Source organism: Balearica regulorum, chromosome 4 (genome assembly GCF_011004875.1).
Source record: "Balearica regulorum gibbericeps isolate bBalReg1 chromosome 4, bBalReg1.pri, whole genome shotgun sequence".
Classification (NCBI taxonomy): Eukaryota; Metazoa; Chordata; class Aves; order Gruiformes; family Gruidae; genus Balearica; species Balearica regulorum.
The window spans coordinates 73,449,649-73,466,083 of record NC_046187.1 but is presented as its reverse complement, the minus strand read 5'-3'; the positions used below and the strand labels follow the sequence as shown (position 1 = coordinate 73,466,083).

The 16,435-nt window shown below is 45.5% G+C and overlaps 1 protein-coding gene across 4 annotated transcripts in view; it reads left to right on the top strand.

The window, feature by feature from the left end:
• The window catches only part of FGFR3 (fibroblast growth factor receptor 3), a 55,379-nt gene extending 49,308 nt beyond the window's left edge, over positions 1–6,071 (top strand). For all 4 annotated transcript variants that reach the window (XM_075752688.1, XM_075752687.1, XM_075752686.1 and 1 more), the window contains exons 14-18: positions 1,135–1,257; positions 2,861–2,931; positions 4,380–4,517; positions 4,993–5,098; positions 5,185–6,071. In XM_075752688.1, coding sequence (XP_075608803.1) covers positions 1,135–1,257; positions 2,861–2,931; positions 4,380–4,517; positions 4,993–5,098; positions 5,185–5,349 — 603 coding nt within the window. In that variant the 3' untranslated portion in view covers positions 5,350–6,071. The remainder of the gene's footprint in view (positions 1–1,134; positions 1,258–2,860; positions 2,932–4,379; positions 4,518–4,992; positions 5,099–5,184) is intronic.
• The last annotated feature ends 10,364 nt before the right edge of the window (positions 6,072–16,435 follow it).

Genomic DNA, 16,435 nt, shown 5'->3' with positions numbered 1-16,435 from the left:
TGCAATGCGGGGCGGTGTGTGTGCATGTGTTTTGGCTTTGAGATGTGCAACATGGTCTAGTGGAGGGTGTCCCTGCCCACAGTGGGGGGGTGGAACTAGATGATCTTTAAGGTCCCTTCCAACCCAAACCATTCTGTGATTCTATGATTCTATGAATCCTGAGGCTCGGGCAGCACTGGTCAGGGTGAGCATCACACCAAGTTGTGAGCTGCCGTCATGGGAGATGTCATTTCAGACAACAGTCAGGGGCTACATGCCTCCCTCTCCCTTCTGAGATGGCTAAAGATGCAGAGCACCCACGAGGAAGCTGAGATCCTGGGTGTAGCTCATGTGTTTGTGGCTGTCACCAGCACGGGTAGGCTCGGTGTGAGCAGAGCTGGCGGTGGATTTGGCTCGATGCATGGCCGTGCCCATGATGCTCCCTGAGGAGCACTTCGCTGGCATTGAGCCGGCTGCTGCATTTGCTTACATCATACCCTGGGATTAGTCCTAATTTACCCTGACATCAGCAAGAGGAGAATCAGGCTTTGGGTTCACGAAGCTCTGCACCAGCCGGCGTGACCTCTTTTTGCAGGCAGGGAGCATTATGGCAAGAGCAAGTTCAGCTTCAGATGTCAGGTGTGTTGGTCCTGTGACTGCAGTTCAGGGTGGATGGTCCGTGGTGACTTTAAACTCCCTCTCTGCACCGTGCAAGCTAATTTAGCTTCTTTCTCAGCTAAAAACTATGATGGATTTTGGATATGTTGGGGATGTCTTAATTTGAGGATTTTTTTTCCTTCAAACATCAGCCAGCACTCCTCTTCCTGGAAGAAGCAGGGCAGAAAGACAGTTTCACGTCCCAGTAGACGCCCACAGAAGAGGAGGGTTGTCTTCCTCATCTGTGCATCCCCTTTGGAGAGAAAAGACGCGTGGCTGTGTCAGCGCTGAGGCTGCCGATTAGGTGTTGCTAAGAGGTGGCTCCCACCAAGCATGCATGATGGGGCAGTGACACAGAAAGCGAGGAGTTAAGCAGTGCCCACAACTTTATGAGCTTGGGAGTCAATGAAACGGCAGCTCATAAACCACACGGTGCTGTTGGTTCCACGCGCAAGCAGCTAACAAGCCCTTATTTATTGACTTGCTCACCTTTCACAGTGCATTCATCGCGACTTGGCAGCCAGGAACGTGTTAGTCACTGAAGACAATGTGATGAAAATAGCTGATTTTGGCCTCGCTAGAGATGTTCACAACATCGACTATTACAAGAAAACCACCAACGTAAGTACAGAGCTGCCAAGCACGTGCAGTTCTCCTTCTGGCAGGGAATTCGGCCATCCCTGCAGCAGTGGCCTTTGTCCCACAGCTCCCTTTCTGGAGGGGCTTAGGAGGAAGAAATCTGCTGGTGGTCTCACCTAGTGAGGGACCGTAGATAGGCTGGTCCAAGGACTCCAGCCACCATCCGTTTTCTTCCTGACAGATGCTGCTGCTGCTAGCAGCTGGTTGTCAGGTCTCAGCTCTGGCCAGGAGGCTTTAGACTAAGAGAAACCAAGGTTTTTACCAAAGGGGAATGGAGCCTTTTCCAATCTACTCCACTACTGTTCTTAAAGGTCCCAAGGAGCCAAATTCTGGCCCACCAGAGAGCCCTTGACACAGGAATGTCACTTTTTGTATACCTGGAGCTACCTGGCTTTCATGCCTTTCTCTCTGTTTTACAACTGAGCTCCTTGACTCCACTGCCAAGGGTGAGAAGATAGTCCCAGACAAGGGCTGAGTCCTGTAGTCGTTTATATTTTCTGTGGAGGTGAATTTACGAATGAAGGGCTGCAGAGAAGACCTGTGTCTTGGTTCAGAGCCCTGCAGCAGATGTGGAGCTCTGAGCAAAAGCCACAGCTACAACGGAGTGCGGAGGTGGCAGTGGAAGAGGTTGAGGGCATTGCAGAACCTGAGGGCCTTGCGACTGCAAGGGGTCTGAACATCAAGGCAGTCCTACAAAGCCCACCATGCCCATACTGATCCTTTCCAATGTCATATCAGAGATCTTTCTTAACTGCCATGACTTCCTAATCATAAATGAATACAATTTCTTGGGAATTTAATTCCAAATGAGATGAATTTCCCCTGTTTGAGCTGTGTTGGATAGCTGAGAGCATAATCTCATTTGTGCATCCTGCCTATGCCCCATCTCTAGTTGTCTCCCTCAGTGAGACAACGGGTCAGAAGAGGACAAAGCCCTCCCATAGCCAAATTATGCCTCAAACATGAAACGGTCCTTTCTGACTCCCTACAGAGGCCAAGCAAAGCCCCAAAGAATTATGGTTAATCTAGTCTTTCTCATCTCATATTTCTCATATGATTCTCATTTATGACCCTGATGTAGGATGTTCCGCTGGAAACCTGGGATAAGGCCTCCTCCTTTAGCCTCCAGCGGGATCAGGATTTGATTCTTAGAGGATCTGGCCCTTGCCTTCACTCTTGGAAGTTTCCCTTCAAGTTCAGTCTAAGCAAGATTTGGACTTTGAGTCAAACCAAAGAGATGGAAAGTGTTGTCCCATGCTCTGCTGCAGAGCTCGCTGCATTTATGAGCAGTGGATGCTGTTCCAATGCGAAGATTTAAATGGTCTGATCGGTTAAACCTGCCTTGGCAGTGAAATACAGTCCTCCGCAGAGAGCGTTTACTGCAAAGATTGTCAGCGAAGATCCAGGGATCAAATGCTCTAATCTGTTTATATGTGGCCACTACTGCTTTGCCCACTGACCGGGAAGGCAGATGTGGTGGTTAATGAAAATGTTTCAAACTGGATTAGAAAAGGAGATTCAGATGGTGCCGTTGTGGCTGGAGGGATATGCTGATGGGATGTTCCCATTGTCTTCCTAATTACAGGGTCGGCTGCCTGTGAAATGGATGGCTCCAGAAGCCTTGTTTGACCGGGTCTATACTCACCAGAGCGATGTGTAAGCATACCCGTACTTTTTAAAAAAAAAATATAAAATGACAGGGAAACCAACACCTATAGTTTGTTAAAGACAAATGTGCTGCTACGCACGAGCAGGGCACGTTCACTGCTTGGGGTCCCCGGGGATGCAAAAGCAAATGAATCTATTCCAAGCTGCAGCTTTGCACACATGGTTTTATTTTACCGTTATCTAGTTGCTTTCATCTGAGGATCTCTAGTGAGCTGCTGCAAAATTATTGGAAGGCAGGCAGGTATTTCTTGTCCAGTTTATAGATGAGGAGATTCATTCTGCAGTCAAAAAAATTTGTGCAAAAAAGAAATTCCATGCAAAACACATTACCCTCGGCTTCCTCCACACTTTGCTCCAGACAGTTGCTCTGCACTTGAGTACGTGGGATGAGCTTGAAATATTCTATCTGCTGTTAGTAGTGTTGAGCAGAGAATATTCAACAAATATATTCTGGGATTAATTTTGCCGCTTCATTTATATTTGCCTTTATTTTGCCTAATCCTGTCTTGTCCGTTTTGGTGCCTCGGCACGGTAAGCAAACAGCAAAGCCTGTGCTAGATGTCAATCTGTATCACATCTGAACTTTGCAAGGGCTGAAGTAGCTCAGCACACACACCGGCTTTTTTATTTCGATATTTGGTCGATAATGGCATTTTTACAGTAATTCAGCAGCCAGCCTGCCTGCTCCCCGATGCTCGCTGTTAGCAGTTGGACAAATGAATCTTTTCTATTTCTGTATTTTTCACATCCTTTGGCTTTTATTGATCTTAAATCATAGTTTCCATGCTTAGGTAACGCTGCAGTGGGCATGACAGATAAATCAAAGCTAGAGAATGGGAGAGCAAGCGTGCGTGAAAGCGAAACAGAGACAAATAATCCCTGTTTTTAAAAAGAAAACGAAGAAGGCAAAAGATACTTTTGAAAAAGAGGACTTTTAGCCAGAGCACAGCTGCAGGAGTGGAGTGTGTAACGTTAGTGCTCTGCTGATTTTTGTTGGGGTATTTTTCTCCCAGCTTGGCCAGTGAAATGAGTGTTGTAACAAGCAAGTTTTGGTATCAGCTTGCACAATTAGTGGCCTGTGGTTCCAAGCCTGCAATTCAGTGAAGCTGTGCATGAATAATTTGATTTGTTCCATTCAGTGGAGCTGGTGGAAGACCTAACAAAGAGCTGGGGGTAATAGATGGGCTGTCACCTATCTGATTAAATGCTCATTTCAATTTCAGACTTGGTGCCTGGGATTTCTTTGCTATTGAGTTGGATCAGCAGAGATCTCCAAGTAACTAGTAAAAATGGCCTAGGCAATTAGTCATGCTATTGATGACTTTGTTAGCTATGCATGGCTGCACAGAAATAAAGCCAGGCAGGGGGAAGGGGATACAGGAGGGGCTCGGAAAAAAAACCTCATTGAATTTTAAAGATCTTTCTTTGGTTTCCAGCTGGTCTTTTGGAGTGCTACTATGGGAGATCTTCACTTTGGGAGGGTCTCCGTACCCGGGAATTCCCGTTGAGGAACTCTTCAAACTCTTGAAGGAAGGCCACCGGATGGACAAACCCGCGAACTGCACCCACGACCTGTGAGTGCATGGTGGGGGTGACCTCTTCTCCCCACTCCCCTTTCCCTCTGTGGCCAAACACCACTCAAGGCCATGGTTCAGGCTGGTGGGACATCCCCGCCGTGCAATTGTGGCGCCAACGCTGGGTAGGTTCACCCACCCTGATGTCTTTTGGCTCAGCCCATGACTGCCAGGTGACATAACGCACCTGCCCTCGTTTGGCGGGTGGCAGTGGGGGGTGAAGCTCGGGTGTGTCATTTTTAGGACAGTTCCTCCTCCTATTTCAGGAGCATGGACATGAGTGAGGTGATCAGTAACGAGGAGCATGGCTCCACAAAACCCTCCTCCTCCTCCTCCCTGCAGCTGGCCATGCACCAAGGCCACCATGGCTGAAGTTGCATTGGCCATAGCTGTTCTCTCACGCAGTTTGGGGGGGGTGGGCAGGTGGGTGGGCACTGCTTAGCCTCATCGTGGGTGACAGTCCCCTCTCACACAGGTACATGATCATGCGGGAGTGCTGGCACGCCGTCCCCTCGCAGCGGCCCACCTTCAAGCAGCTGGTGGAAGACCTGGACAGGGTCCTCACCGTGACGTCCACCGATGTGAGTGTGGTAGGGTGGCCACGGGGAGGGGTGGCTCGGTCCCCGGCGGGGGGCATCCAGCGTTGATGGGTCTGTCACCCTGGCAGGAGTACCTGGACCTCTCAGTGCCCTTCGAGCAGTACTCACCGGCCGGCCAGGACACCCACAGCACCTGCTCCTCGGGGGACGACTCGGTCTTTGCACATGACCTGCTGCCCGACGAGCCCTGCCTGCCCAAGCACCCCCCTTGCAACGGCGTCATCCGGACGTGAGGACACCCCGGACAGATGGATAGACGGATGGATGGACAGGCGGGCAGCGTGCCCACGGAGGCGCGAGGGTGGGGCGCCGAGGATGAAACCGTAGTGAAGGATCTTCCAGTGGAACTGCATGGTGGTGCCCAGAGATTTGTGGTGTTGTCGAGCTGTTCAGGGTAAAAAGAAAAAAAAAATTAAGTTTTTTTTGTTGTTTTTTTTCCCCCGTTTGCTGTATAAAAAGTCAAGAAGCACTGTTTGGCCTGAAGGAACTAATCTCTTGCCAAGATGATCTATCATACATGATTTTTTTTGTTGTTTATTTTTGTTTTTTGTTTTGTTTTTTTTACTAAGCAGAATGTTGAACCTGGGGGGCACTGACCTTCCAGCCTCCGTGCTTGCATTTCGAGTGCCAGAGTAGCCGTTCTGTGCCTGCAATACGAAGAAGAGGAAAAAAAAATCTTCCTTTTTTTATAAAAAGAAAACACAAACAAAAAAAAAGTGTAAAGAATGTAGAAATTCTTTGCTTATGCAATCTGTACATGAACCTTTTTGGTGGAGCTGAAAAGCCACGTTGCCTGCAGGGATTCATATATTTATAAAAATATCTATATTTTTGTTGTCGTCGTTTTTATAGCTTCATGATGTTACCCAGCTACATAGAAGGAATCCTTTTTGGAAGAAGAAAATAAGTAAAATGCGAATAATCATGGAGAAAGAAAAAAAAAAAAAAGATAAAAAGAGACAGTCAAGTCATCTGAAATGGCGGTGCTGGCCCTTGCACCAGGCTGGGAGCGATGGGGCCATGCCAAGGCAGGAACAGACCCCAGGGATGGGCAGAGACCCAGCGGCGGCCGTGGGGTCCCCAGGGAGGAGAGCATCATCCATCTGAGAGCAACGTGGGACCTGGCGCTTGGGTGCCCACACGGCATCTCAAGCCACATCCCGACCTTTGGGAACAGCTGTTTTGGAGGAAAAAAGTAAAAAACCCTTGCTTTTTGGGGTTTGCGTATTTTTGCTTGCCAAGGGTGAGTGGGAGGGGAGCAGCTCTTCCATCCACTCCTCGACGCCAGCGGTTTGGCTCCATCTATGTGCAGTGACTCGGAGAAAGAAGTTACGGGTACCTGTAGGCAAGAGCCTTTAACTTATATCAAAAAGGTTTATTCCAGAGATCTGTGTATATATCTATAAATATATCCTGTATATATATAAATAAATATATTAAAAAAAAAATGTATAATACTAATGCAACATAAAGCAGTACTGAGAGAGAGTCTCAAAATACGAGCATTGCAATCTAGGATATACTGATCTGGGCGAAAGAAAAGGTTGGTTGGTTGTTTGATATCTTCACAGTTTTGTTTTAAAAATTGTACTTTAACATGTATATTTGTAAAGTTATTTATAGACATTAACATATCTGTTCATCGGTTTAAATAGCGTAGCGTTACTGTAAACTTTAAATTTCACCAAGTTTAAGGGTGGGGTTTCTTTTAACTTATTAAAAATGGAGAAAAAATATATTAATCAAGTTTTTCTTTTGTGTTTATGGGAAATATTGAAAGAATGTATAGGTGTACAGTCCTTTAACAAATTACATTTAATGTTATAAATATATATATATATATGTATTCATTAAAAAAATATTAGTTTATCCTGGATTGCAGTGAGCAAAGGTAAGTTTATTTTTCAATACATCACCAGTGGTTAAACCAAACAAATAGCAGCAGAGAGATGATTTTTACATATTTCAGAAAAAACAGGGCCAAGAATTCTTCCATCAGTTTAACCACTGTGCATTAAGGGGGCGTGGGTGTTTATTTTTCTATTTTCAAATGAAGGTATTCTTTGTGGTCGATTTAATAACAAGTATGCAGCAAAGCTAAATGTTGACTTTGGATGATGCGGGGTAATTTTTTTTTCCCCCCCTTTGCCAGTACCGTTGTATTTTGGGCTTCAGAAATGCCATGTGAGCAAAATAGGAAGAAGTGTGACACTGTTTGCAGGAGAGGTGCAATGACTGTGTATTTCTTTTGCATCTAACACGTTGGAAAGTGCCAGTGATGCCTGATTTTCTGTGTTTAAAATGCTGTGCTGTTCTGTTCCTCGATGTCAGATAGCTGTTTAAAAGCACACGAGCGAACTAGGGAGTTTTAGTGTGGATCAAGGTGACAAGGGGGGAGATTTGGGCTGGGGTTTTTTGTGGGGTTGGGTTGGGTTTTTTTTCTCTCCAGAAGACTTATCTACTATCACGAAGAGGCAAAGCAAATTGCATCCTGAATTCTTTCTTTCCATTTTTTTCTCTGGTGCATATTACATATCAATGTTTCAGAATAACAGGATGACAGCATCTCATTTTAAGATTTTTTTTTTTTTCTTCTTAGAGCCACAAAATCCTAAAATAAATAATTTATAGTTTGAGGTTACTTCAATGGAAGTTTGAGAAGGTAGATTTCTATAGATTTTTGTTTTGTTGGAATAAAAAAGAATTTTTTGGTATTTTCTTACAAATGTCTGCTAATTGTGTACATTCCAAGTACTCGAAGCATTGAGTTTTCCTGTACTGAAAAAAGAAAATGTACAAAACTGTGCATGATTTCAAATGTTACTAGATATTATAAATATATATATAATTTATTGAGTTTTTACAAGATGTATCTGTTGTAGACTTGTTGACTTTAACATTTCTTATTCAATGCTTATATAGTTTTATAGCCTGGACTATTATCTTTAAAAGCTTAAAAAAATTAAAAATTCCAATTTTGTTACATTTTATACTGTTGATGTTACAATCCACAGGTTTGCATAGCGTGATTTTTTTCAATGAGCAACTCTGTTCAGTTTATTTTAATACTGTATTTCTGTGCCTGACAGCTGCAGCTGTTGAAGGTGTGAGATGAACACTAAATAAAACTATTCTGCTTTTGTTAACATGGCAAACTTACTTTTACAAAAAAAAAAAAAAATAAACACGTTGTTAAATTTTGGGGTTTATTCCCAGTTGTGAAGGTCCTTTGCAAAACCAAGTCTTCTAGGCTCTGGGATTTGTAGCGCCAGGAGATTTATGTTTTACAGTGCTGCTTTGTGAGTCCTGGCCAGCACAGATTTTATATTCATAATAAATTTATAACAACTTTGGTTTAAGGGCAGTATTATGTATTTGTTGGTGGGTATATTTATAGCCACATCAGCCATTGTGTGCGTACAGGTACAGAGGTTTTTAACCCCCACTCTCGTACAGGATTAAGCATATAGCAGTAGTACAAGGGCAGGAATTGCGTATTAAACTTGTTAGGGGGTTCTCCCAGCGTGATCATGCTGCTCACGTTGCATTCGGCCCTGCGGATGCTGGTGGAGGTGCAAGGTCCACAGGAGGAGCCCGCTGCTAGGAAAGGGGGGAAGGTGAGTGCTTCAGAGTGGGCACCGAGTGCCTGGTGGGATGGGCGCGAGGCACTGCATCCTGCCCGGCTCCCAGGGAGCAAGGGGAGCCCAAGTTTGGCTTTGTGGGGGTTGAGCAAGGTTACTCAGTAAATCCTTGTTTCGCTGGTAGCAGATGACACACGGTGATGTTGCAGCTTGGGAAACATTGGGCCGATCCGACCAGCACTTGCATGTAGTATTAATGGATTCCTGCAAATGATCCTGTGGAACTGCATCCCAGACACCTCGATTTTTGCATGCAAATTTATCTGCCTACTTATAGCCGCCCGACAGTAGCACGCATTTTTAGTTTTAAGGAGCTGGGAATGGGAGTGCATGTGTCTGAGCAGGTTACATCTGTGGCACTGGGACTGGCACCACCACTGCACATCCTAGCAGAATTAAAAAAAAAATTACATGTTTTTTAGGTCATTTCCTTGGCATTGTTAAGAAAAAAAATTCTTTTAGCACTACGAAGATGCTCTGCATTGTGGAAGGAGAAGTCTTGCTACCTGGAATGAGTAGTTTCTGTGCTTTAAGGACACACTTTGATGGCCAGCCCTGAGCCCTGCCCAGCAGGAGCAGCGTGGGCCAGGGAACAATCCCCGGTCATCCAGGGCTGCAGTCGGAGCGCAGCTGAACGGCCTTTTGCTGGCTCACGTGGAAATGGCTCCATCATGGCAGGGTGGTGAGGATGCTGTGCACCATTTGCCACCAGGACTCAAAAAGCATGAGGGACAGATCGTTCTGGACTTAGCTGTGGTGTGTAGCATACCCATGCTTTATGGCTGCCCAAAAAAAAGTCCTCCGAGCACACAGAGAGCACAGAAGTCAAAGAGGTGAGTCTCTGTCCCGGCACAGTGGCTGACCCGTGCATGGAGCTGGCGTGATGTTTGCTTTCCCTTTCGGGTTTCATGATGTCATTCTTCTTCTGCTGGCCTTCACCCGCAGCAGTGTTTGCTTGTGGGTTAGGGAGGAGGGGGTAATATTTTACTGTAATTGCCCTACAATGCAGCCAATTCTTAGCCGCGGGTGGATATTTGGCTGCAGCGTGTGATGTGCATTGATCAATGTGGAAAACAATCTCAAGGAACGTTTGCGAAGCTGCTCAGTTGGGCTTTGTCACTGATGAACATCCCACCGCAGGTCATCCCCCCCTTCGGTGGCTGCAGCTTTCCACCCAAACCGTATGCCCTTTCCACATGAAAGAGGTATTTTTCAAAGCAGAACAAATGTCTTTTTTCCTCTGTGGGTGACTACACAAATAGGGCTTGCACTGGCTGCCATGTCCTGTTTCATAGCAACATTCAAACAAATTACTAAAATTGTGATTTTTTCTCATTGGTCATGGCTCCCTGGTGAGACAGGGAGGATTTGGCAAAAGGAAGAAAAGTCTGAAGTCCTGCAGGTGTCAGTAAGAGATGGCAAAAATAGCAAAGTTTCCTGGTGGCCGATGCCATTTAAACTCTCGAAGGAGGTGTCTCCTGCTGGTGGACGACTCTGAGCAAGTTCATCCTTCCCAGAGGCTACATAACCTGCAGAAAGGGAATATGGAGACATGGGTCATGTTGACATGAAAAAGGAGTGTAAAAGGTGAATGATGGATCTGCTCAACACCACAGAGCTACTAACTGGGAGGACACAAGGGAATGGCCAGGGGAGATACCAGGACATGAAGTGCTTTCTAGGGCTTCATGGTCCAGGACCATGGGCTCACCAGGAGACAGGGAAAAGATTTGTCACTCTTGCTTGTACCTTCTTCTTCCTCCACTTTCTCAGCCATGTTAGATCTGATTTAGTTTCTCTGTTTCATCAACATCGTGTTGCTTTTCACAAGCAGCATCCTGGGTGTAGGCAACATATCAAGCAGGAGAAGCATCGTATCCTGCCCCAACAAGATTATTTTCTAAAACCAGGAAAGGCATCAGTGTCCCAAGGCACGGTGATACAATCATCTCTGAGCCTTGCAGGGACATTTTGTGCCTAGATGCACCACTCTGTGATCAGCTCTCCTGGCTGGTGCCCACCGAAGACCAGCCCATAACCGTTGCACCTGTCCCAGGCCCTTTTGGGAGGGTCTGGCAGCATGCAGGAGCAGGGGATGAGAAAGGAAAGTATGCAAGCAAAAGAAAGATATCTTACCAAATGTGCAAGTGGGACTGGCCCGGGAATGATTTTGCTAAAGGCCAAATTCTGTATGCATCACCCACCAGCCGTGGCTTGTTCCAGGTTCCTCACCAGTGCAGACACAAGTGGCTTTTCCATGAAGGAGGAAGGACCCCAGCTGGGAGGGGAGAGCAGGGAGAAGAGACAGAGTCAGGTGCATCTTCCAAACAAGTGCTGCGTTCTAATAGGCATTGAGCACCAAACTCAAGCAGTGAAAGCAAGGGGAAGTTTGGCACCAGTGGAGCATTAGATACCTCCACACCTCCATGGCACTGGGGTGCACTCCCTACGCATTCAGCCAGAAAATCAGGCAGCACAAACTAAAACCAACGCCGGGCAGAACAAGATAATGCCATGGATAATCAACAGACGGCCTCTCTGCTGATAACACACCCTGTCTAGCCGTTGTTGCTGGCATTTAGCTAAATGCAATGCACACTGGTGCTGCCTCACCATCCTCTGCATGCTCTTGAGGCATGCTAAGCTGTGACAGGGGTGGAAGGTGGTACCACTGCCTTACATCAAAGGTAGGTGCCTTACATCTCAGGTAGGCACTGTGTTTGGGTTCAGTCCACCCTGAGCCAAAGTCAACATGGATGTTAGAGTCATCAGAGTCTTCCAGATGTTAGAGACTGTATTAAAGAGCAGGCTGCAAGCAGGGGTGCTGAAACTTGTTACCTTTTGACTCATACTGACAAGACCTCTTAATAGGAGAGGAGCAGAACCTGACGTATTGATGGCAGAAAGTCACAGCTGAGAAAGGCAATATAAAACACAGCACATCCCCTGAAGACTGCCAGACTGGTACAGCTGGGAAAAAAAACCCCAAATAAATTCCTACAAGCCCTCACTGAAGGTGCCTCAAGGAAGTATCTGCTTTGGGGAGTAACTTTGCAAACACAAAGTGATCACAGCCTGCACAGACATAGCATGAAGCTCTGTGCAGAAGTGCTGTCATGCCCTCCTGACATACTCAACGCACACCCGAAACAGCTGCCTGCACAACCAGGATCCAGCCAGCAGCTTGCCACTTTCCCAGGACCCACCACGTTTGCTCTATGAGATAGCTCTGGTCTTACCAAAAAAACATGAACCCAACCCAAGAGAAATCATTCCATGTCTTTCCTGGGTAGCACCACAGGTATCTTTTTTCCCAATATAGCCAGTAACTTGGTCAGAAAATGATTCTTTGTGCCGACTTTCCGTCAGATGTTTATCTAGTCTGCTCAGCAAGGCAGAAAATCCATTTATTGGTTCCAGCCAGTCAATGTCGATTTTTACACCTCCACACCAGTAATATGGAGGAGGCAGACAAATACAATTTTCTCCCAAGGTGAAAATTAGCTCATCTTTGCAGAAGCTGTTTTCAGGCAGACCCTGGAATTAAGCCTGCTTTAGTAATACTGATCGGTAGTCTCTTGTTATTGCAGGAGGGAGAGATCTGCTTTCATCCTCTTGTGCCTCCTTGTAGCATCCAGCTCCCTCAGCCATTGCTGTCCTGAGGAAGATGGCAGACTCCCAGGTCATAGTGCTTGAGGCCATTCTGCAGGAACAAACTCAGTGAGCACTGATAGGGGCTCATTGCACACCTCTTCTACAGGGCTCCAAAACCATCATCTTCCTCTGCTGGAGCAACACCTACACATCTTTCACATGGGAAGACCATGCGCTCAAGTGCTGATATTACATGGATGATACCCACCACACCTTCACTGTGTACCACCACGAGGGCTGAGCAGCTGGACAAGATCAGTTCATGGATGTGTCTAATTGATTCAGTTTGGCCAGTGGCTTCAGAGGACTCCTAGTCTTCTGCCAATATTAAGGTTTTGCCTAATGCAGTCTCCTAGAGACGTCGTCTCTCATTTGAGGTCAGTGAAGAGTTTGTCTTGTCTTAGCAGACAGCAATCTGGCCTCCATTGCACACCGCCTGGTCCAGCCAAGGGAACTACAGCAGAACGTTAACTATGTGACCATGGACCTTGAGCCCTTTGGAAACTGCTGAGTAGGCACTGCTGAACACATCAGCAGAAAGGCACTGAGAGGTTTGGCTGGTGCAGGCAGGATGGAAACCAAAGGAGAAGAGTACAGACAGACACATGGATGGTGAAAGCTGAGTCATCTTTATACGAGGAGGGAAAGGACCAAGCTGCCAGATGGTTTCCCAAGAAAGATGCAATAACTTTCCAGGTACTTATGAGTTCACATGCTGGGAATGTGCTGCTATCAGAAAGGGGCACTCATTTACAGCCTGCATGTGAGAATTTAAAAGTCATGGTGACCTGAATGTCATCTCAGAGCTCTTGTTATACAAGTAATTCAGATTTCTGGTGATTATTCTTCCTTGGACAGAAACCACGCAGCCAAATCTAACCTACGCAAGAGATGGAGGAGGTAAATTTTAGGGCTGATTGATCTGAGCATTGTAAAATGAGTTTGTGGAAACGCCCTCATCAGTATATACATTCCTGCCTAGTGCTTCTGTTGGAGATTTAATGCTTGCACATGAAAAATTCCTGCAAATACCTCCTAAAGGCATTTATAGTCAAACTTTTGGAGAACACCAGGAAAATCCAGAATTGGACCACCTTAATGAGACCCTGCAGAGCCTCCCTCTTTAAAAAAAAACGTTCCACTCAGAATAAACCTCATCGCCTCAGCCTGGGGTGTATAAACACCCAACTAATAAAAATCATCTGCCAAGCAGCCCTTCACAAACTATCCAATGAAACATTCATATCCCAACAGGACAAATGACAGAAATGCCTGAAAATTAGATAATGCCTTTCCAAGTTTTATCACCTTCCAAATAGCCCAGGAGAGAGAAGGAGAGGCTGTGCAACATACCCCTGATGACCAGGGACTTTGATTTGGCAAGGCCACCACCGAGGTCTGGAACCATCACACTTGGTTCCTGAGCGGCACAGTGACTACTAGGTTAAAAATACCGATAAATGCAACACATGTCGTGAGTCTGATGATCAACAAACACCAAGATCCAGACAGGGGTGCAGGTCCCAGGCTGGGCATCACTCCCCTTTGGTCTGCAAGATTGTTTTTTGCTGCTAGTTAATAAATGCATAATTATTAATGTACAGTTATATCTATATACTTTCTAGTTACAACTTCAGCATATGAAGAGTTCTGCTTTTAGATAAACATGCCAGGAAAATGGATGCTTTTAATATTGCATACCAGCTTTACTGACATTTACTACTAAGATCGTAATTCTACTACTAAGATCGTAACTTACTACTAAGATCGTAATTCTGCCTTAAACTGGAGGAAGTCTCAGATGGGCTGAAATATTTTGGATACAGCTCTTCCACCTCCACCTATGCCCCCTCTAATTAGCTAGTGCTGAGATTTTTCATCAAACAGGTCTCAGAGCATGGGATGTATGTGCACACTCACACCACATTTTCGTTTTATTCAGAATTATTTTTAATTTGTGAGGATCCCATTTTTTTCTCTTTTTAAAAAATAAACAGGAGTTAAGAAACCTGAGCCAGTGGGAGCCTTTGGATACCAAGTCCATTTCACGCAAAGCCCCACTATCAGCTTTCACTCTTTGAGAGCGACTTTAATGACATTTTCAGGAATTAAGTTTGCAAAAGCAAGCCTGTTATTGGATATTCGGAAAACAGAAAGGTAAGTGCCGTATTCATTACAACATAACAACGCTATGCTGGCACAGAAATAGCCATGACTTTTCCATCACCCTTGTACTTAAATATAGAATTTAAGAAATTTTTACAAGGGCAAGAAATTATTGGCAAAAAGGGGTGGTTCTGAGGTTACAGAATCCAAAATCATTTTAGTTGGCTGACAAAAAGCTAGTTAATTTTTCTGAATGCACCACAATCCTCATGTAGGTGGTACTAAATCATACTTGCCTTGCCCCGATGGGTGTCACATAGATTTTATGAACAGGGAAGAACGTAAGTGCAGTATGAGCCCAAGGAAAGTGGGCAGCTCTCCAAAAGGGAGACACTCATCCTCACATTAAAGTCACTCTTAAGAAACCATGCAAAAGGCCATCATTTTAGTTGTTAGGCAAATTCTGCAGTTAAGCCAAGGGAGGTTTGCTTGTGTGGGAGGGACTGGAGAAGTAAGGCCTCCGTGCATGTGTGAGCGTGTAGAACAGGGCAGAAAAACAGTTGTTTATGCAACATTAAAGTTGAGAAACGAAGCAGCCGAGAAATGCAGCGTTAGGGTTGAATGCTCAGCTGTAATGTTGCCTCCCAGTATTTAAGTGTCAGCAATGGTGGTTTTGCACATCGTTGTAACTCCATGTAACAGGCAAGATCTGTGAAACCTGCCATGGCTGGGGTTGTTTGGTGACAAGTCAACCTGTGATTATCCTGCAAGGGGAAAAAAAAAAAAAAGAAAAAAGAGAGCAACACTTTAATTTGAGACCTCACCATCCTTATGGCCCCACACTTTGTCCTTGAGCTCCAGGTCTGTGTGAGCTGTGCCTTGGTGCAGAGGTCACTTCACACTCAGCAGCAGAGAATTATGCCTAAAATAAGATTGCAACCTGGCTGACCGCAAAGTGTTTCTCTCTCGATGCCAGCATCCATATAAGAGTCTAAAACTGTCACCACTGATTTTAGCTGCTGCCTGCTCTGCAGATGGGCACTGTGGAGCTGAGTGTCCCTCACTGCCTGCGCAGCCCCGCACACAGCACATCGCAGGACCAGCCTTTCCTACTCAGCATCTCCTAGGGAAGATGTGTCCTGCATTGCAGTACCTGATTTTTCATTATTGACTCAGTAATTAGCTGTTTTCTGGCTCTTGGCCTAGGATGCTCCTCATAGCTGACACGTATCAAGCCAACTGCCCCTTTTGGCAAGCGCAGGAGCACCTGAAAACGGTGCTGCAGGTAGTCCCTTACAAAGTCCACATCACCTCTCAGGATTCAGCTATGCAAGACAAGGGCAAGCACAGTCCCATTGCTTATGATGAGAGCTTTTTTCTCCCTTTGAGAAATGAGAATCTGTGGCTACAAAGGGACAGATCTTCCACATCCCTGTGCCTTTTAAACTTTCCAGCTTACTTTGCATATAATTCCACATGATCAAATCTAATGCTAATCTGACCTTTGTTTATTTTTCTTTCTTCAATGACTGAGTGGTTCATTTGGCTTAGAAAATGGATTTAACTATCATTTCAAACATCTGCTAATTACAGTGACTGAAACCTAATACTTAATTCCAGCCTCAAAGGAACCAATGGTTCACATTAAATATCAGATAAGGCGAAACATCTCAATTTAGTCTGGCTATATGTTTGTCAGATTTCTGTGCAAAATGCACGCATGAGCAAGATGATACAACCAAGACGGAGGAAATCAGATATCACCAAGCTCTCGGTGAGAGCGTAAGCCACACCATTCGTCTTAGGTACCTTGACGTTCAGGCACTGATGAAGCAGATTTTGGGTCGGACATCTAGTGTGCAGAGAGCGGGAATTTCAGCAGTGAAATAAATTATTAATCATCAATATCTCTATTTTT